Source organism: Helicoverpa armigera, chromosome 31 (genome assembly GCF_030705265.1).
Source record: "Helicoverpa armigera isolate CAAS_96S chromosome 31, ASM3070526v1, whole genome shotgun sequence".
Taxonomy (NCBI): Eukaryota; Metazoa; Arthropoda; class Insecta; order Lepidoptera; family Noctuidae; genus Helicoverpa; species Helicoverpa armigera.
The window spans coordinates 1,860,859-1,881,181 of record NC_087150.1 but is presented as its reverse complement, the minus strand read 5'-3'; the positions used below and the strand labels follow the sequence as shown (position 1 = coordinate 1,881,181).

At 38.0% G+C, this 20,323-nt stretch overlaps 1 protein-coding gene across 1 annotated transcript in view; it reads left to right on the top strand.

The window, feature by feature from the left end:
- The window catches only part of LOC110380951 (uncharacterized), a 35,695-nt gene that overhangs the window by 7,719 nt on the left and 7,653 nt on the right, over window positions 1-20,323 (top strand). Inside the window, exon 2 of the mRNA XM_064043430.1 lies at window positions 16,138-16,155. Coding sequence (XP_063899500.1) covers window positions 16,138-16,155 — 18 coding nt within the window. The remainder of the gene's footprint in view (window positions 1-16,137; window positions 16,156-20,323) is intronic.

The following is a 20,323-nucleotide window of genomic DNA, read 5'->3' as shown; positions in this document are numbered from 1 at the left end:
AAAACTATAAGAGATACTTTGATCAAACCAAAAATCGTTGAAAGAGTTAATTAGCATGCATCACCTCTATTTTTTTTAGAATTTTATACCCCGTAGTTATAAAAATAGAGGGGGGGGGACATACTTTTTACGACTTTGAGAGCTGATATCTCAAAAACCGTTCACTTTAAGAAAAATGTTTTTTAGAAAACTTTACATCATTTTAAAAGACCTTTCCATTGATACCCCACACGGGTATGTACATCGAAAAAAAAAATTTCATCCCTCAGTTACATGTATGGGGGGCCCCACCCCCAATTCTTTTTTTTACTATTTAGTGTCATATTTTTGTAGCGGTTCATACAACACATATTCCCATCAAATTTCATCACTGTAGTACTTATAGTTTCCGAGTAAATCGGCTGTGACAGACGGACAGACGGACAGACGGACATGACGAAACTATAAGGGTTCCGTTTTTGCCATTTTGGCTACGGAACCCTAAAAACAGTTTGTAAGAGAGCTTAGGCACTTCCATCCTCCGAGCCGTTTTCCTAACTATGTTGGGGTCGGCTTTCGGTCTAACCGGATGCAACTGAGTACCAGTGTGCCACAAGGAGTGACTGCCTATCTGACCTCCTCAACCCAGTTACCCGGGGAACCTTACTTACTGGCTTCTGACTACGCGTAACGACTGCCAAGGTTGTTCAATGACAGCCGGGACCTTTACAAGCACTTATGAACGTCAAAAATTATGAATAGTTTTGTTTCTAGTTGCCCATTCCAAAAGTAGCTTCCTATGGAGAAGAACGGGTAAGAAACTCCATGGTTACTCTTTTTAACAATTTATGCTTTTATGTGAAACAGTTGTAGTTTAATTACTTTTGTGTAGACTACTTTTAATGTTTTATTTTATGTATTCTTGAGATTCTTAAGCCTTGAAAGGCTTAAATGAGTTTTAGTTCTGGATAAAATATTACGAGTCTTGAAAGTAGAACATTCATGTATTAAAACAAATATCCGCTTATATGTAGGTACCTATTGAATAATTCGCGTGAGAGGTTTTTCTCACACGAAACTCTATTTTAATGTTCAGAAAGTTTTTAGTCTCCTCTGTATTATACATAATATAAAAATGAATCGCAAAATGTGTTGGTAAACGCATAACTCAACAACGCCTGGACCAATTTGGCTAATTCTTTTTTTGTTGTGTTTGTTATTGTCAGGAGAAGGTTCTTATGAAAAAAAAAATAGGGTAAAGTAGAGAAGTCAGTTGACGGGAGCGAAGCCGCGGGCAAAAGCTAGTTATACATATATGTAAGTCTAGTCTAGTCTATGCCTCAGGTCTCATGTTACTCGCTGGGGTCAGTGACCCGCGTCATACTAAGCACGAACAATTTGATTACTTTCCAAAACTACCAGCAACTTGAAACAATGTATTTACTTAAGATATTCATATAAATATGCAAAAAATTCGAAAAGGCAGATGATACTTGAATCGGTTGTAAAATGTTCTGATACCCTTGGTAAGACTGGTTGTCAGACTCTGGCTTCTGACTACCCGTAACGACACAATTTTACATGTCCGAAATCACCAAAATGTACCTATTTAATCATTTATCACAAGAGCAAGCCAAGATAATTACGATAGTAGGACCAGGTTCACTGACAAAATAAACGTCGTTTTCTTAAAACCACTGTTTAGGTACTATAAACTAACATTTTTCACGTTCAATTGTCTATCATTTTGTCGATTTATCAAACAGTAACCTAACTCTATGCTGACACTAGAGAAATACTAACCTTTAGCGAAATCGCGGTAAGTATTTAGAAATATAATAGTATGAAGAATGGATGGTAGTGGAAATGAATTTTGAAAATATGTCGTCTTGTTAAATTTTGTCGGCTTTTGTTCACAAAGCCTTGCATTGTGTTGTACTTGTGATGTTATTCTATGTTTAGCGGTAATTTCACGAATTGTTGTAATGTTTGGAGGTTGCCATGGCGATTGCAGTAATGATGCGACACGACGGTTGTTCTCATATAAGGAGATCAGCCAGCTGTGCAGGACATATTATAGTGCACAAGCATTTGCAAAGACACAGGTGCACTCACTATTCCTTCACTCTAATAGCGCGATAGGACGGCAATCCGACACGACCGGAAAGAGATCAGGCGCAGGACCGACATTTACGTGCTCTCCGTGAGTCAATCACCAACTTCCAGACTACGGGCTGCTTTGTGAAAGTTTAAGAAAACCCCAAAGCGATTTCGGCCTTACCCGGGAATCGAACTCGAGATCTCGAGCACAGCAGCCGCTCTTGCGACCACTAGACCAACGAGGCAGTCCCATAGGTATTACTTAACTAGTGAAATGTGGCTTTGAAGTACACATATGTACAAGTGTTTCATTGAAGAAAGAGCATAAAAAATAAGCGTAAAAACTATCGTACCTAGACTAAGTTTTGTTAATTCTTTACGCTTTCAAGTATAAAAACAAGTTGAACAATAATTATGTAAACTGCTGCCTTCTTCTTCACACAAACATTCGAAAGTTATGTGAAAGAATACCTTCCAATTGTGGAATGTTGCTCAACAAAAGATAATTCACGAGAAATTCAAATATGACTGTCTTTTCGTAGACTTTATTATAAACTAGCTTCCCCGCGGCTTCGCCCGCGTGGAGTTCGAGAGAGTCCGGGATAAACTATCCTATGCTCTTTCTCAAGGTCAACTCTATCTCTGTACCAAATTTTATTAAAATCAGTTCAGTGGTTTAGACGTGAAAGCGTAACTGACAGACAGACAGAGTTACTTTCGCATTTTTATCCAGTTTTTATGAACTTTTGAAGAATTCTGTTGGAAACGCAATATAACCGAACTACTCGGGCGAAGCCGCGGGCGAAAGCTGGTAATACATAAATTTGTTGGAAGCCGACCCTAACATAGATAAGGAAAAATCTAGACAGGTGAAGATAAATGGGCATTTTTAGGGTTCCGTAAACAAAGGGTAAAACGGGACCCTATTGTTTTCGCTCCTCTGTCCGTCCGTCCGTCTGTCACGAGGCTGTATCTCATGAACCGTGATAGTTAAAGAGCTGAAATTTTCACAGATGATGTATTTCTGTTGCCGCTATAATAACAAATACTGAAAACTAGAATTAAATTAATATTTTGGGGGGCTCCCAGCTCCCATACAACAAATATGATTTTTTGCTCAATATCGATAACGGCAACAGGTATTATAAATAATGGTTCGGAACACTTCGTGCGCGAGTCCGACTCGCACTTGGCCGGTTTTTTTCCTCCGATTAGCCCAAACGACGAAGTTTTTATTTAGTTGTAATTTCCAGTGGTTCAAGTAAGAGCTTTAATCACAGCGATACGTCACTTCCACTGTGTAAGGAAGTGTATATCCGTAGTATATACTATGTATGTATATAGTGTAGTATATAGTGAACAGTGTGGGAATATGATGGTATTGAGTGCACGGCGGCATTCTACAGCGGTTGACGATGTAATAATGTCGGGACACCTTTTTATACACGGTCGGTTAGCCCCATGGTAAGTTATTAATACTTGTGTTATGGGTGCTAACACAACTGATAAACTACATATAGCTACATATATACATAATTATAAATACTTATTGTAACACCCAGACCACGGCCAACAAGCATGCTCATCACACAAATGTCAACCGATCCGGGAATCGAACCCGGGACCTCAGGTTCGGCAGTCCGGCATGGCGACCATTGCGCCATCGAGGTCGTCGTAATGTTAAAGATTAGTGCAGCTTTTGATCTGAACTTTTGAGGAAACTAGAAACTTGGTTGTGTTTTGAAAGCTATAAGTACCAGTGAACATGTTTTTTATTGAAAAATTGGCTAAGTGCGAGTCGGACTAGCGCACAAAGGTTCCATATTTATAAAACGGACAAAAAATCACGTTTGTTGTATGGGAGCCTCCCAAAATATTTATTTTATTCCAGTTTTCAGTATTTGTTGTTATAGCGCCAACAGAAATACATCCATCAAATGTGAAATTTCAACTCTCTAACTATCACAGTTCAAGAGATACAGCCTGGTGACAGATGGACGGATGGACAGAGGAGCGAAAACAACTGGGTCCCGTTTTACCCTTTGGATACGGAACCTTAAAAACTATGAAATAATTACAAGATTTTTAAATGGATATGTTAAAAGCCGCCAAGGTACGGAACCTTATAAACTATGAAATAATTTTTACAAGATTTTTAAATTGAAAATGGATATGTTAAAAGCCGCCAAGAGTACACATAAGAATGTGACTGAGACGAGAGTGGAAGATTTGTGACACACAACTTTAGAAAGCGCTGACATAACGCCGAAACATACCGGTTGTGTGTATATACATACATATATGTACAGTGTACAGGTGTGTATACACAGACTGCTCTCTCAACGCTGTCGTCACTGAAAATGAAGAAAAGCATAAATGTCATAGTAAAAAGTGGGGTTCGTTGATTAAAAGTAAGACCCATTCATATACCTAATATGGTGTAGGTACTCTTATTAAAAAGCTGAAGAGTTTGTTTGAACGCACCAATCTCAATGAACAACTTGTCAGGGGCCCGATTCTCCTAAGTTAATAATGTCAAAATTGAATAGAAATTGAATCGCAATAGCAGTTTTTACCATATCGGACATTCTGCTACTAATATAAGACCAATCGTATTCCAACGACATTCGATTGGTCTGCGATTGATCTGCTACTTTGGTGATGTTGGTCTATACGGTAGTTTGCTCTACAATCATATTGCAATCCTAAATCATTTGCAGACAATATGATTCATAGATAATTGAATAACAGAAACAGATAAAAACGTTTATACATAATCTGTATTTTTTTTAGACAAGTCTTAAACTGACGTTTAAAAGATTTGGTGGTACGACGGTTTATGTTTAAGAACGGAACTCTGAAAAGGCTAATGACATTATTTTAATCCACCTCCAATCTAATCTAAACAGCTACATACAAATGATTCCCTTACTACGACTGAATACAAACTACCTGTATATACATTATGTTACGTCACACGTCCGTCCTTGAGACGTGCGCGGCAAGCAAGCCGAGGTCAGAATTGTGATGGGTGGGCGTGGGATTGTCACGTATTGTGAATAATGTATGTATGTATGTATGTTGGATGCATTTGATAATGTTAATTGTAAATTGAACATCCTTGACAGTCGTTACGGGTACTCAGAAGCCAGCAAGTCTGACACCAGTCTAAGGAGTATTGGGTTGCCAGGGTAACTGGGTTGAGGAGGTCAGATAGGCAGTCGCTTCTTGTAAAGCACTGGTACTCAGCTGAATCCGGTTAGACTGGAAGCCGACCCCAACATAGTTGGGAAAAAGGCTCGGTGGATGATCTCGATGATGTACACTTGTAAATTGAATGCAAAAAAGGTTTTAGTTTAAAATGTATGTATTTTGACGCGATATGGACCGATTTTGATATTGACCGGTTTTAAACATACTACCTATTTGTCGGATAATAATACATCGGTTTTAGGTCATAGAGTCCATTTTTTCTGGTACTTACTGAATAACGCGACTGTTTAGAACGGGGTCCCGAGTTCGATTCCCGGCTCATTCCGATCAAGTAGTCTGTGCTCAGCAGCTGAACTTGCGACAGCTAGACCAACGAGACAGTCAACTTAATACACGAAACAAGGAGTGTCAAACATCACTTAGAAACCCGCGGGTCACTCACACACACACACGCTCGCACACAAGCGCACACGACCTGTGACTTTCTAGTAGGAAAGTAAAACTCGTTCCGTCATAGATTAGCACTCGCGGCAGACGCGACGCGACGCTAGACGAGGAGGTAGCAATGAGGTAGTTGTTATTATGATTGAATCAGTAGTGATGAATGTCTAGTTAATTTAATATGTTAATGTGGAATTTAATTTTGTAGGAAGCGTGTAAAATGTTGATAAGTCAAAAGCCTGTAATTTGTTTATCTATACTAATATTATAAAGCTGAAGAGTTTGTTTGTTTGAACGCGCTAATCTCAGGAACTACTGGTCCGATGTGAAAATTTCTTTCAGTGTTAGATAGCCCATTTATCGAGGAAGGCTATAGGCTACTTTTTATCTCGGTACGGGAAGAAATTCCCACGGGATGAGGGTGAAACCACTGGCAAAAGCTAGTAATTTCTAAACAAGAAGCATCTCAAATCTTCATATGTAATGTAACTACTAAGTTCAGTATTTTGGTAATTTCTAATTGTCTTATTAAAACTTATATTATAAAGGATTTCTTTTCGGTTGGTTGTACTTTGTACGCTAAAGGCTTCGCAAGTAATCAACCAATTTGAACAATTCTTTCATTTTTGGAAAGCTACACTATCCTCGAGTAACATAGACTATATTTTATCCCAGGTGCGGGAATATACAAGTTTTACTAGCTAAACATATGACAAGCAGTATCATCGTCCTCCGAGCCTTTTTCCCAACTATGTTGGGGTCGGCTTACCGTCTTACCGGATGCAGCTGAGTTCCAGTGCTTTACAAGAAGCGACTGCCCTATCTGACCCCCTCAACCCAGTTACCCTGGCAACCCAATACCCCTTGGTTAGACTGGTGTCAGACTTACTGGCTTCTGACTACAACAAACAACAATATATGACAAGCAGTGTTACAGAATTTAAATCACTCTCTTATTTATCTTTCCAAGTTCACATTAGTCCAGTCCAGCGATTTCAAAGTTAAGCCGTATCAAACAGTCTCACACACGCATATTAGTGTCGGTTATTATATCGGAATCATCAACACAACACCTCACAGATACAATCATACAATCTCTATGGCATGACCAATCGGGTTATGATCTATAAAAACCGTCATAAAGTTGAACTCACTCGTTTAAAGCACTTCATTTTATAATATCTCGGCTGTTACTATAATGTAGTAGATATTATTTTATTACATACATCGTTAAAAAAGTCGTGGTGGCCTAGTGGGCAAAGGAATCAACCTCTCGAGTATGAGGGCGCGGGTTCGATTCCAGGTCAGGCAAGTACCAATGCAACTTTTCTAAGTTTGTATGTACTCTCTAAGCATATCTTAGACACCAATGGCTGATAAAAAGGTGAAGGAAAACATCTTGAGGAAACCTGAACTGTAAAGTCTGAAATCACAGACCCGCTTTGAGCTAGTGTGGTGATTAATGCTCAATTCTTCTCCGTGTGAGAGGAGGCCGCAGCCCAGCAGTGGGACGATAAAAAGGCTGTAACAGATAATAAGCCACTTCTACAGATAAATAATGATGATATTCTACATGATAATTGCAGGACATTGACCGAGGTATACATACGAGTGTATTACAATTTCAATGTAAGCTATTGTGAGGTAATATTACGAGTATGAATGGATGTCAATGAATATAATATTTTGACAAGTATTCTTGTATGTTCGTGAATTGAATGGAAGTAAATTATTATCAGGTTACTAACGCGATTATCGTTTGAGTTTAGCAATGGTATTTTTTTGCTTTAATTTGTTTGGTTTTTATTTTGTGTCTGCGGTCAATTTCTTATTTGAATGAAGTGAGAATGTCATTTTTATCATTGCTAGGATGTACAAAAACAAAGGAGTAAAGAATTTTGTTTTGTTTTTGCTAGGAAGACATTGTCAGTTTAGTCCTAGAGAAAGAGAACTTTCTAAATAATAGAACGCACATATTTAATTAAACTTATATGTATTACAAAATTGAAGAGATTGTTTGTTTAAACTTAGGAACCACTGGACCGATTTGCTAAATTCTTTCAGTGTGTGATAGTTTATTTATATAAGAAGGCTATGATCTACTTCTTGTCCAGTCTAACGAAGTAATTTTCACTATAGAAGTCAGTTTCATACTATGATATAAGGATGTAGCTGGTACTCAGCTTCATCCGGTTAGACTGGAAGCCGACCCCAACATAGTTGGGAAAAAGGCTCGGAGGATGATGATGATAAACTAACTTCTAGTTTCATAATAAGCACGGAAAGCGCAGATTCTTGATTGTATTTCATACTTTCATTAAATAAATATTTTTGCGTGATCACGTAGAGCTTTCTCTCCAGTTATATCTTGACCGGCTGCAGGAAGTTGCAGCTCGTTTCTGGTTTTGTTAATTTACTGTCGTGACTGGTTTTGATAGGTTGTTGGTTTTGTTTTTTATTCAAGATATTGTGTTTGTGAGACTAACTAGCTATTATGATGGTATTACACTTATTTGAATAGAAGTTCACATTTCTTAGAGAATTTTCATATTTGACATACTTAATTCTCTGTATTTTAAGTACATTTGATCCTTGAACCAAGATAAGTAGGTAGATATATGTATAATAGGTCGGGGCTGCGGTATTGTTCGCGCGAGTTACCGCGGCCCTGGTACATAAAAGGCCTACGACGGAACACGAAGGTTTTTTGTCAGTAAGAGTCTGACACTCCCTCACCGCTGCTAACCCACAGCGGGAGGGGTCATTTGATGATTTTTGACGTCGTTAAAAAAAAGGCTAGGCAGATGATGATAATGCAAGAAATTTCTCTAATCAGAAGCCATTTATCATCCTGATGAAACAAATTAAACTGTTAATCATTTTGCTCTCTATAAAGCTTCGAGTTTGTTTAAAACACGTTAATTCAGTTATTACGAGGCCAGCTACATTTAAAAGTACATAATATCGAGAAAGCTAATTAAATACCGATATCCACCTACTCTTAAAACAAGAACTTGAAAGCATCTTTCAAAGAAATAAGATTGCATCATCAAAAAAAAAAGTTGTACATACCACTTGAGATAACTTCGAGACCGGTACAACCGTTGCGTAACTATCCAAAATATGAACTCGAACACAAAGTAAAAGTAGTTTCATTAAACTGATATCGGTTCATTGTAAACTGTCGGTTTTACGTAACATTATATGTTGTTATAACATTCGATACACATAACTGTAGATATGAGTGAAATGGAACGTTTTGCCTAACCTAGCATTAAGCGGTCATTACACTCTCTGTATGAGGTATGGGTAGGGCTGCCATCTCGAATTTCGCCAAACCCGGACAAAAATTTAAAAAAACCCGGACATTTGGCGTAAATCGCATTTTGCCCCGAACGAGTACGATTTCTTTAAACAAAATAATACCTAATTTGTAATCCATTTACTATTAACATATACTTAAATTCAATGAGGTGCTTCCTTACATAAAAAGTGTCCGGGTTTTCCCCGGGCACTTGTTGAAACCCCGCCCGGACGGCCCCCGGACGGCCTCCAAACGAGGACAAATCCGGGGAAACCCGGACGGATGGCAGCCCTAGGTATGGGCATGTAATGAGGAGAGATGATACGCATGCAACAAAGTGTGTGCTAAGTATGAATGTAGATGCTTGGAGAGGAAGAGGAAGACCTAAGAAAAGATGGGTGGATTGCTTGAAAGATGACATGAATAGGAAGGGGGTGAGTGCCAGTATGACGAGTGACAGGGAAAAATGGAAGAGGATGACATATTGCACCGACCACAAATAAAATTGGGAACAGGTCAGGAGGAAGAAGTCACTTTCTACTGACACAAGTAAGTTGTACAATAGTAATGTATTTAAGTAGCTGTTTCTCGCGGTTTCGCTCGTAACTTACGGTAACTATTTCGTGCACTCGGATAAAAAGTAGCCTATGACCTTCCTTCATAAATGGGCTATATATTGGTTGTGTCGTACCTAATGACATTAAATCCTATCACATATACTTTATGACATTCTATGGCTGTAAAAAAAAATTGGTTAATTTTTTAACATTAAACATATCATATACTATTCAGTGATTTAGCCACAGGAGTCATTTTTCGTTTTCATAATTTACAACATCATGTGTAAAGCAGAGATAAAGTTAGGAGTATCGAATGCTTTGACCAGTTGACAGCTGTCAGTTTTCATGGGAGAGTTTCAGTTGTTTGTAATGACTGACTCTTATATGGTGTTCTGTATACGTATCATGTGCACATATACGTACCTATGTGTGTGTATCTATGTAGGAGGTTTTATATAAAGCTTGTAAATAATTAAGTTACTGTTTGCGTGAATTGAAACAGTATATAACTATCTATTCAAATGACGGCGCATGCGTGGGAATGTCAAGTTTGTGTAGAAAATGCTAAACTTATTGTTTAGTGTTTATCGCGCAAAAATTAACAACATTGTTGCATATTCATGTTCTAAGGTTTATGGCTTGAGCCTCGGTTAATGACATTATATTGTATTGCTAAATACTTTCGCCTTAAATCAACGTTCATTGGCTTTATTATTGTATACCTTTAGTTAATGACCTGGATTGAAAAACTTTAACTTTGGTTTATTTTGGATCGTGAGAGAAGTGATAACTAGTTTACATATTCAGTTGTCGAGTTCCCTCGACTTTCAACCAAACCTTTACTGTTGCATAGAGTTATCAGACGTACACCTCATTGTCAAGTTTTTAACATATGTACGCCTACAATTTTCGAAAGTTGCCCTCGATTTCTCAGGGTTTCCATCATCAGATCCTGACCTGATGATTATGGGACCACTTGGGAGGTATATCAAACAAAAAAAGAATTTTGCAAATCGGTCCAGGCGTCTTCGAGTAATCGGTGAAATTGCATAAAAAAAGATCCCGACGAATTGAGAACCTCCTCCTTTTTGGGAAGTCAGTTTAAAATACATAGGGTTAAATAAGTAACCCTAATCTCACAAAAGCTCCCCAACTTTAGGCATAAACCCGTCGCGGTCACACGTTGTCCTCTCAGCGCCACTCTATGGCAGGTCATCTGCTTTCAACTTTCGTGACGTGTGACGTAACATGGAACGTCAGAACAAGACGTCTTCTTAACGATGGCTTTCTGATCAAGTAATAATGTTCTGTGGTTTTGTGAATGTTCGAGAGAAATTTTTGAATATTATATGAATTCGTATTGTTCAAATTTGGTTTTTTTCTCACGGTTTTATTGTGGAGTGAGGGAATCCCTCACTTACGGAGTGAAGTATTGTGATTATTTTTAAGGTTCAATATATTTTGGTGTAGTCGTTCTATCGTGAAAGCTTCTAAATAATGTTATAAGACCCCTGATAAAGATAGTCTTTCCTAAACTTATAAATGCTGTGTGTCGCGCTTTCACGCCAAAATAACTCCCTTCCTATTCATGTCATCTTTCAGGCAATCTATCCATCTTTTCTTAGGTCTTCCTGTCTTCAAAAAGCAAACAAAATCAGTGCATATTTTTTGTTACAAGTCACGTGTTTTTATATAATGTGAGATATATATAAAACAGTAAATAGCTGTAAAACGTCTCATCTTATTGTCATTAAAATACGTCTGAAAGACAGTGCTAAAAAACAGCTAAAAGATCCGAAAATAATTCAGTTTATTTGTTTAAGAGTTAAACAACTATAACACATTTTAACCAACTTAAAAAGGAAGAGGTTCACAATTCCAAGGTTTGCAGTTTTTTAGTTTGGACCCGAGTGGCTCCGTGGAAAACTACTAGTATATCCGCAAAGTATGTTATGCGTATATGAATGAATATATAAGCAGTCTCCGCTCTCTAATGACTTCTACACTATAATGGATACCCAACTATCTCGACAGATGACCGAAGCACACACACACACACACACACATATTATGTACTGTAGAGATGTAGTATTTAGTTAGAAACTCTTTCGTTGTAAGGTTTTATTCATTAGTTATATTTATTACTGCCCGGACAATCATATTAAATTCGTTCTATGAAAAAGAATATACTTATTAGGATTTTTATACGGAACTATGTCACTTCACCTCTCGAACTCGTACAATAAGCGTCGTGATATTGAATCAGTTTTTCATTTGAGCAAGCGAGTAGTCTCCCGGTCCTACAGTACATACATACTCACACAGCTTTACTCAATAGCTATCCCCATAATAGAAAATGGACCCCAAATAAAATTGGGTTCAGGGCAGGAGGAAGAAGAGCAAAGACTGGAAAAACCGGTTACATGCAAGTTAGAAAAGACATTCAAGACAAGCTAAACATTAATACAAATTGAAAAGCTTTAAATAGCAAACAACAACGTGTTTTGTACCTTTACTTGTCCCACATCCTGCGGCTACGATATCTAGTTAAACGTTTGTTTATACATACACATATCTACTTATAAACAACTTAACGAGCCTTGGTCCAACTCGCAGAGATTTTACCGACTTCATATCCTCATCTCCCGAGCCTTTTCCCAACTATGTTGGGGTCGGCTTCCAGTCTAACAGGATGCAGCTGAGTACCAGTGCTTTACAAGGAGCGACTGCCCTATCTGACCTCCTCAACCCAGTTACCCGGGCAACCCGATAAGTACCCCTAGGTAAGACCGGTGCGGTCAACGATGTTCAATGACAGCCGGGACCTAGAGTTCAACGTGTCCTCCGAAAACCAGTCATTGGTGTATAAGATATACTTAGAAAGTACATACAAACTTAGAAAAGTTGCATTGGTACTTGCTTGACCTGGAATCGAACCCGCGCCATCATACTTGTGAGGATGGTTCTTTACCCACTGGGCCACCACGAGTTCTCAACACTTATGAACGTCAAGAATATAAATAAGTTTGATTCTTCCCCATTCCAAAAGTATCTTCTTATGGAGAAGAACGGGCAAGAAACTCCACAATGATTTATTTAATAGCTTATTTGAGAACGGGAAAACAATTTGGATATTATTAGGTAGATAAGCAGATAGGTAAATGAAAACACCTGTTTGTAAGTTCTTTAAGTGAATTGCATATTTCAGGTAAAAAGTTAATAATAACAGCTTGTGTAACGTAAACTTTAAAGTTCAACAAGACAACTGATATTAACTGTTGACAAGTTTTTCTCCTTTTGACGAACATTTCACAAGATTCTGAATAATTACCCTCTTGTAATGTCACCAACATATGCAATATTTAATGGGAGATATTTTTGAAAATCGTTGTGAAAACTCATTATATGGGTTGGAGCCAAATATTTTTTATTAATATCAAAAATCATAATCGAAAGTCATTTATTCAAAGTAGGCTAAAAATCAGCACTTTTTGAATGTCAAATTTACAAAAGACAGCCCCCCAAACGCCCGCCCTTCACCACTTCCTATGCGTTTTAATGAACTAGCTAATTCCCGCTGTTTCACCCGGAATTACTTCCCCTACACTGATATATAATATAACCTTACTTGGGAATAGAGTAGCTTTCCAACAGATCGGTTCTGTAGTTCAAAATTAATTATCAAGTAATTAGTAGTTAGAAACATACAATAACTCTAAGACCAATAAAACAAGCGGGATTGTTCGCGCGAGTTACCGCGGCCCTGGTACATAAAAGGCCTACGACGGAACACGACGGTTTTTAGTCAGTAAGAGTCTGACACTCCCTCACCGCTGCTAACCCACAGCGAGACACATTTGATGATTTTTGACGTCGTTCAAAAAGACCAGTAAAACAAGCTTTTGAAGGTAAAAATAATGCAGGTGAAGCCGATATTCTTAACTACATAATATTATAGTGTCATTTATTCCGACAACTTTTACATAATCTGCCAACAGCAAGTTCTCAACAAGTTATAGCCCAAAGCATCTCACAGCCGACCTTACAAACAACTTTCATATATGTGACGCATCGAACCCGCGACACCTGCTTACAGGCCGCCAGTGAAAGTCACTGAACCACTATATCGTCTCACTAGCAGAGCGCGGCAAACTTTTAGTCGGCCGATAGTTTGTTTGGGCTAGTAAATTTGTATGAAGATGAATGGTAGTACGCACATTATAGAGATCAGGTATAGATTATAGCTGGTATTAGAACGACTGAAAATTTTGTTTAAAAAAAAAGAAAATTTAAAATATCTTACAAAGTGCGAGTCAGAATCGCGCACGAAGGGTTCCGTACCTTTATTTAGAAAATGAGCAAAAAAATCACGTTTGTTGTTTGGGAGACCCCCAAAATATTTATTTTATTCTAGTTAGTACTTGTTGTTGTAGCGGCAACAGAAATACATCATCTGTGAAAATTTCAACTCTCTAGCTATCACGGTTCATAAGATACAGTCTGGTGACAGACGGACGGACGGACAGAGGAGCAAAAACAATAGGGTCCCGTTTTACCCTTTAGGTACGAAACCCTAAAAAAATCGGTTCATCGGTGTGTAAGTACTCTTTACGTTCTCGATGCGTAAATTATCATACAATTTAATTACATAGCATTAATTTAAGAACTGATTATTTAATAAAGCACGTGCTCACTCGCTAAACAGTAATGGCCTTACTACAAAAACTTAAACATGTGTCTAAGACTTGTCTAAGACTTGTCTAAAAAAATTGTGGCTGCAAAATGAACCATATGTTCCGGCGAAATAAATGGAGGTGTAATATTCAAATCATGTGAATTCATCATTCAAATCGTTCAATCTTTCAAATCGTGTGTGCAAACGACTCTTCATTTCAGCCGAGTTGTAATTAATTATCGAGAGCGTTATCTCACAAAAATCTGAATCAGAACTCAGATGTGTTTCTCACGACGCTTATAAGGAAATAGGTAGAATAGTATGCGCGCAGTCCTGTCTGTTAGATGCGTTAATCTATGACCCTGTTCGCGGTGTAAAGGTCAACGCGCTTAGCTTAGTATGTGTATGTGTGTAGGATTGATTTTCAAGTTTTTAAAAAGGCATGTAGGTACTTTCTAAGTGATAAACTGTGAAGGAAAACTTCGTGAGAAAATATTTGCGTATGCTTGATTGGAGGAAAACTTGAATTTGACTGCTTTTCACTAAGTATGTGATTGATTCATACATAGCACTTGAGTATAAGTCAAGTCAATTCACATTCGACTGAGATCCAATCGCGACTCAATTACGATTGAACCGTATGTGGCATTCCGGTATTTTTTCTTTGAAATAAACGTCTTTATCCTTTTTTAACATTCAATAATGAATAATTTTGTCTGCAAATGATTTACGATTGCAATATGATTGTAGAGCAAACTACTGTATAAACCAAAATCACCAAAATAGCAGACCAATCGAATGTCGTTGGAATACGATTGGTCTTATATTAGTAGCAGAATGCCCGATATGGTTAAAACTGCTATTGCGATTCAATTTTGACATTAATAACTTAGGAGAATCGGGCCCCCGCTCTGGGCAACACCTATTTGCTATTAACCAATAAATAAACAGAGTAATACATAATACTGAACTTGCAGGTAATTTTAACAAACCATAGTATGTCACTAGTTTATTACACAACTTTTTTTTTAACGACGTCAAAAATCATCAAATGACCCCTCCCGCTGTGGGTTAGCAGCGGTGAGGGAGTGTCAGACTCTTACTGACTAAAAACCGTCGTGTTCCGTCGTAGGCCTTTTATGTACCAGGGCCGCGGTATCTCTTTTGAACAATCCCGCAGTCCTAATTACATAAGCTTACACACACCATCTAAAAGTCTTCACTCTTCTCACTGAGACGTGACGAACTCGTTTTACACAGCTGTGTGACAAGCACTTTCTATTTCCTTTACAACTGCCTGTACAAACAATAATACTTTTTAGTCACGCTAAGTGTATTCAAGGATTGCTTTGTTTTCAATATATGCCAAATATTTGACGGTTACGACAGTCAACTGTTTTTCATGCCTTGTCCTCGTCCATCCTCCGAGCCTTTTCCCAACTATGTTGGGGTCGGCTTCCAGTCTAACTGGATGCAGCTGAATACCAGTGCTTTACAAGGAGCGACTACCCTATCTGACCTCCTCAACCCAGTTACCCGGGCAACCCGATACCCCTTGGTGAGACTGGTTGTCAGACTTACTGGCTCCTGACTACCCGTAACGACTGTCAAGGATGTTCAATGACAGCCGGGACCTACAGTTTAACGTGGCATCCGAAACAGTAATTGGTGTCCAAGATTTACTTAGAAAGTACATAGAAACTTAGAAAAGTTGCATTGCATTGAGTAATCAAGTCATTCAGAGGTTATTAAACCAAGATCGACTCGTTAAAACTTTGTATAACATTATAGTTTTAATTTTCTTTACCTTTGTTGCGGTTTATAAGATTTTTCTCGTAACTAATAAATGTATTGTTTTGTTTCAGATATCTCGGTGGAGAGTGGTAAGCTACATCCAATCGTTGAGACCCACTGACACATCACACACGGTTTGCCCACATTTGAACAAATCTTCTACCTCCTGCCATGTTCCTAATTTGATTTGGGGTCGGCGCAATATGTCATCCTCTTCCATTTTCCCCTGTCTCTCGTCATACTGACACTCACTCCCTTCCTATTCATGTCATCCTTCAGGCAATCCATCCATCTTTTCTTAGGTAATTTGAACAAATATTGTTAAGTTAGATGAGATTATAGACTAGATTAGATAATCTTCAAGTTAGATTAGATGATATGTATAAAGGTTCTTAAAACCTAACAAACAGAAATCTTCCTAGGCCTTAACATCTCAATATCCATGACGCTCAGTTTGGTTTTCGCGCGGGACTTTCCACTGAAAGCGCAATTCTGAGTCTGAAGCACACTGTTCAATACTATACGGAAAGAAGTACACCTGTGTATGCATGCTTTCTTGACCTCTCCAAGGCATTCGACCTTGTGTCGTATGACGTGTTGTGGGAGAAACTCAAGAAAACTGGCGTGCCTACACAGGTGCAAAGAATTTTTCACTTCTGGTACCAAAATCAGAATAATTTTGTAAGGTGGGCAAACACCTTCTCAGACACGTACAGGTTGGAGTGTGGGGTGAGGCAAGGTGGTTTAAGTTCTCCTAAGCTCTTCAACCTGTACGTTAATGAGCTTATAGTTGGGCTCAGCAGCACTCGAGTAGGATGCTGGATTGACAACATTTGTATGAACAACTTTAGTTACGCGGATGACATGGTGCTGCTGACCCCAACTGTAAGTGCAATGAGGCAGTTGCTCGCAATATGTGAAGCATATAGCATTCAACATGGTTTGATGTACAATGCGAAGAAGAGCGAGTACATGGTCTTCAAGGCCCCCGGTAAATGTACACTAAATGTGCCCGCAATAAAGCTAAATGGCATTGAACTAAAGCGGGTTGACAAGTTCAAATATCTCGGACATTACGTTACTGAGGACCTTGAGGACAAAGTTGACATGGAAAGGGAACGTAGGGCATTGGCGGTTCGAAGTAACATGCTGGCCCGCAGGTTTGTGCGTTGTAGTGAACAAGTTAAAGTCACACTTTTTAAAGCCTACTGCCAGACTTTCTACACGTGCAGCCTGTGGTTCAGATATACACAGAGAACGCTCAATGCCCTACGTGTCCAATATAATAACGGATTTAGGATGTTGTTGGGGTTGCCCCGTTTCTGCAGTGCCTCCGGTATGTTTGCGGAAGCCAGGGTAGACGGCTTCCATGCTATAATACGCAAGCGGCTCGCATCATTGCTGAGCAGAGTCAGGAGCAGCACTAACAGCATCCTACAGGTTATTGCGGAAAAGCAAGACTCAAACGTCCTGAAAGCATTTATACGTGCTCAAATTTTGTAAACTGGTTTTTGTATGTTTTTATGTATGGGCATTGGTCTGAAATAAAGATTATATTATATTATTATTATTATTAATACATAGGCAATGACATAGACAGACATAGGCAGTGTAACACTGCAGCCGCTAAACCGCGTTTATGCATTCCTTTGAACTCTAATACAATATGTAGGTAAGCAGGAGGGAAACGGGAAGGACGATCATAAGGTTAAACAGCATATGTAGTTGAGAGAAGACTTCTTCTTTAATTTAAGAGCCAGCTCTTGTCGGTGCAGCTCCTTCCATTCTCGCCTAAGACTAGGCAGATGAATATGCTAGCTGTGAAAAAGTCTCAGTTTACCTACACAAAGCATCTAACAGCTCCTCTATATAATTAGTCTTATTAGTATATAACAATATAATAGAATTATCACGTAGATACAATGTATGTGAGTGAGTGTGACACGGAAGCTTCGTAAGTCGCTCCCGATACCGAACGAAAGTCGCGGGAAACTGGTTTATGTATAGTGATGGGAAACTTATCGATAATCTATGTCATCTCGATATCGATAGATGACAGCTCAGGTGCACTTTGTGGCACCGTGGAATGAGAATTGAAAATTTTATTGAATTTTATTTAAATTTTATTTTATAAAATAGAGTATTTTATATGGTTCTAAAGTTACCAATAAACTACGAATAAGTTACGATATAAAATAGAGTATTTTATATCTGAATGTTAAATGTAGCTGTTTTCTACGACTTTACTTGCATTCTGAGTGAAAAATTTGCATGTTTCATTAGTTCAAAAATATTTAGGTTTCAATACACTATCACATTCAACGTAATCAGTTAAGTCATCATTGTGAAAGCGTAACAAACGAACAGTGTGACTTTCGCACAAAAAATGTTCGTAAGGATTAGAATTTGCATATTATTATAATTTTCCTTAAAGATAAAATAATGACTTCCGCAACATTCGATAACATCATAAAAGCTATTAAGTATATTAAACTTGTCTTTTAAAATACTTCACGTCAAGATAATATCGATAATTTTATTAATTTACTCAAATATGTGAATGAAAGTGACATCCAAAAATATCTAAAGAATTCTTAGCGCTTCGTTGTCTATAAATATTTCATAGAATCTCTCTTTTTATTGCTTTTTGACTAAAACAGGTGCTAATTTCACTAAACATAACATGTATATCATTCTAAACATACTAATTTATTGGCTAATAATTTTGACAGTTATATCTTTAAATATGCATATATGACTTAAAACATTGTGTAACTAAAATATTTGTGTAAAAATTCATGACATATCTTTCGTAGAATAGCCTATATAATATGATAGATACATATACCAACATTATTTATGAACAAAAAAAAAAGTATAGTATACATTATGTATTAAGCCGTAAGTTTTCTTAACTATCGATATCGATAATAAAAAAGTCTAACTCGTTCACATCCCTAACTCTCGATACTACAAATTACTTCCCATCTCTACTCGGTTCCAATTTTTTCTCCAATACTCATTGTCTATGATTACGACACAATAGCAACCATAGACTCGAATTATAAAGTAGACACGCTTTTTATTGTCTATGGGAATTGGTGAATGAGCGTGCCTTCGATTGCAACCGGAAGGAAATATTTTTTTTAATAAAATTGCCCTGTTAGAAAATGTTTTACGCTTCTTATCATTTGATTAGCCGTTTCTTAACCACGAGTAGGTAGAGTTGGCTTCTAGTATGTATGTATGCAGTTGAGTACCAGTGTTTTACAAGTAGCGGCTGTCTATCTGACCTCCTTAACCCAGTTACCCGGGCATCACCTTGGTAAGACTGTGTCAGACTTTCTGGTTTCTGACTGCCCATAATAACTACCAAAGATGTTCAAATGACAGCCGGGACCCACCAGTTTAACGTGCCTTCCGAAACACGGAGGAACTCGTCATGACAAGATGGTGACCGCGCCAAGCGTTGCTTAACCTTATGATCGATCGACCCGCGTGGCTGTTACTTACCCACAAAGACATTAAACATGTTATACTACATAACCACGAGCCTCTAATTTGTAGCTTATATAAATTATTTCACGAATAACCACTAATTTACTCGCTACATAAACTCGGACGTGCGTATATGCTTTCTATTCAATCAAATATTAAACAAATTATATAACAATGTAAGTCGAAACAGGCTTCGGAGAATATACACTCAGCGGCACGGAATTTGGCCCAAGCACATTTGGGCTTTATAATCATGTTATTTAAATGAAAGTCGAGAATTTTTGTGTTGAAATTGTTTAATTTAATCCCCCTCCAAAAAAAAATTTACTAAAAACATCAGAAATGTAAAGATTTTAATTAAGTTTCACTGACTTAAGAAACATAGGCCTGTAGCGTATAAACTTTTAAATTTAACTTTTCTAATAAAACAATAAATTTAAGAATCTTAATAACGCGTGTTTCCTCCTCGTGCCCTGATGACTGCTCGCATACGATCTGGCATGCTCTGAATGATGTTTTTTATCTCTACCTGAGAGATCTCCTCCCAGGCAGCTACCAGTGCGGTTTTCAATTCGTTGAGAGTCTGGGTTGGGTTTGGATTTGCTCGGACCCTTCTCTTTAGCATGTCCCAGACATGTTCTATAGGATTCATGTCTGGGCTTCTTGCTGGCCAGTCCAATTTTTGAATACCGACCTGATACAAGTAATCGCTTACGCATTGCGCAGTGTGAGGTCGAGCATTGTCCTGCATTAACCGAA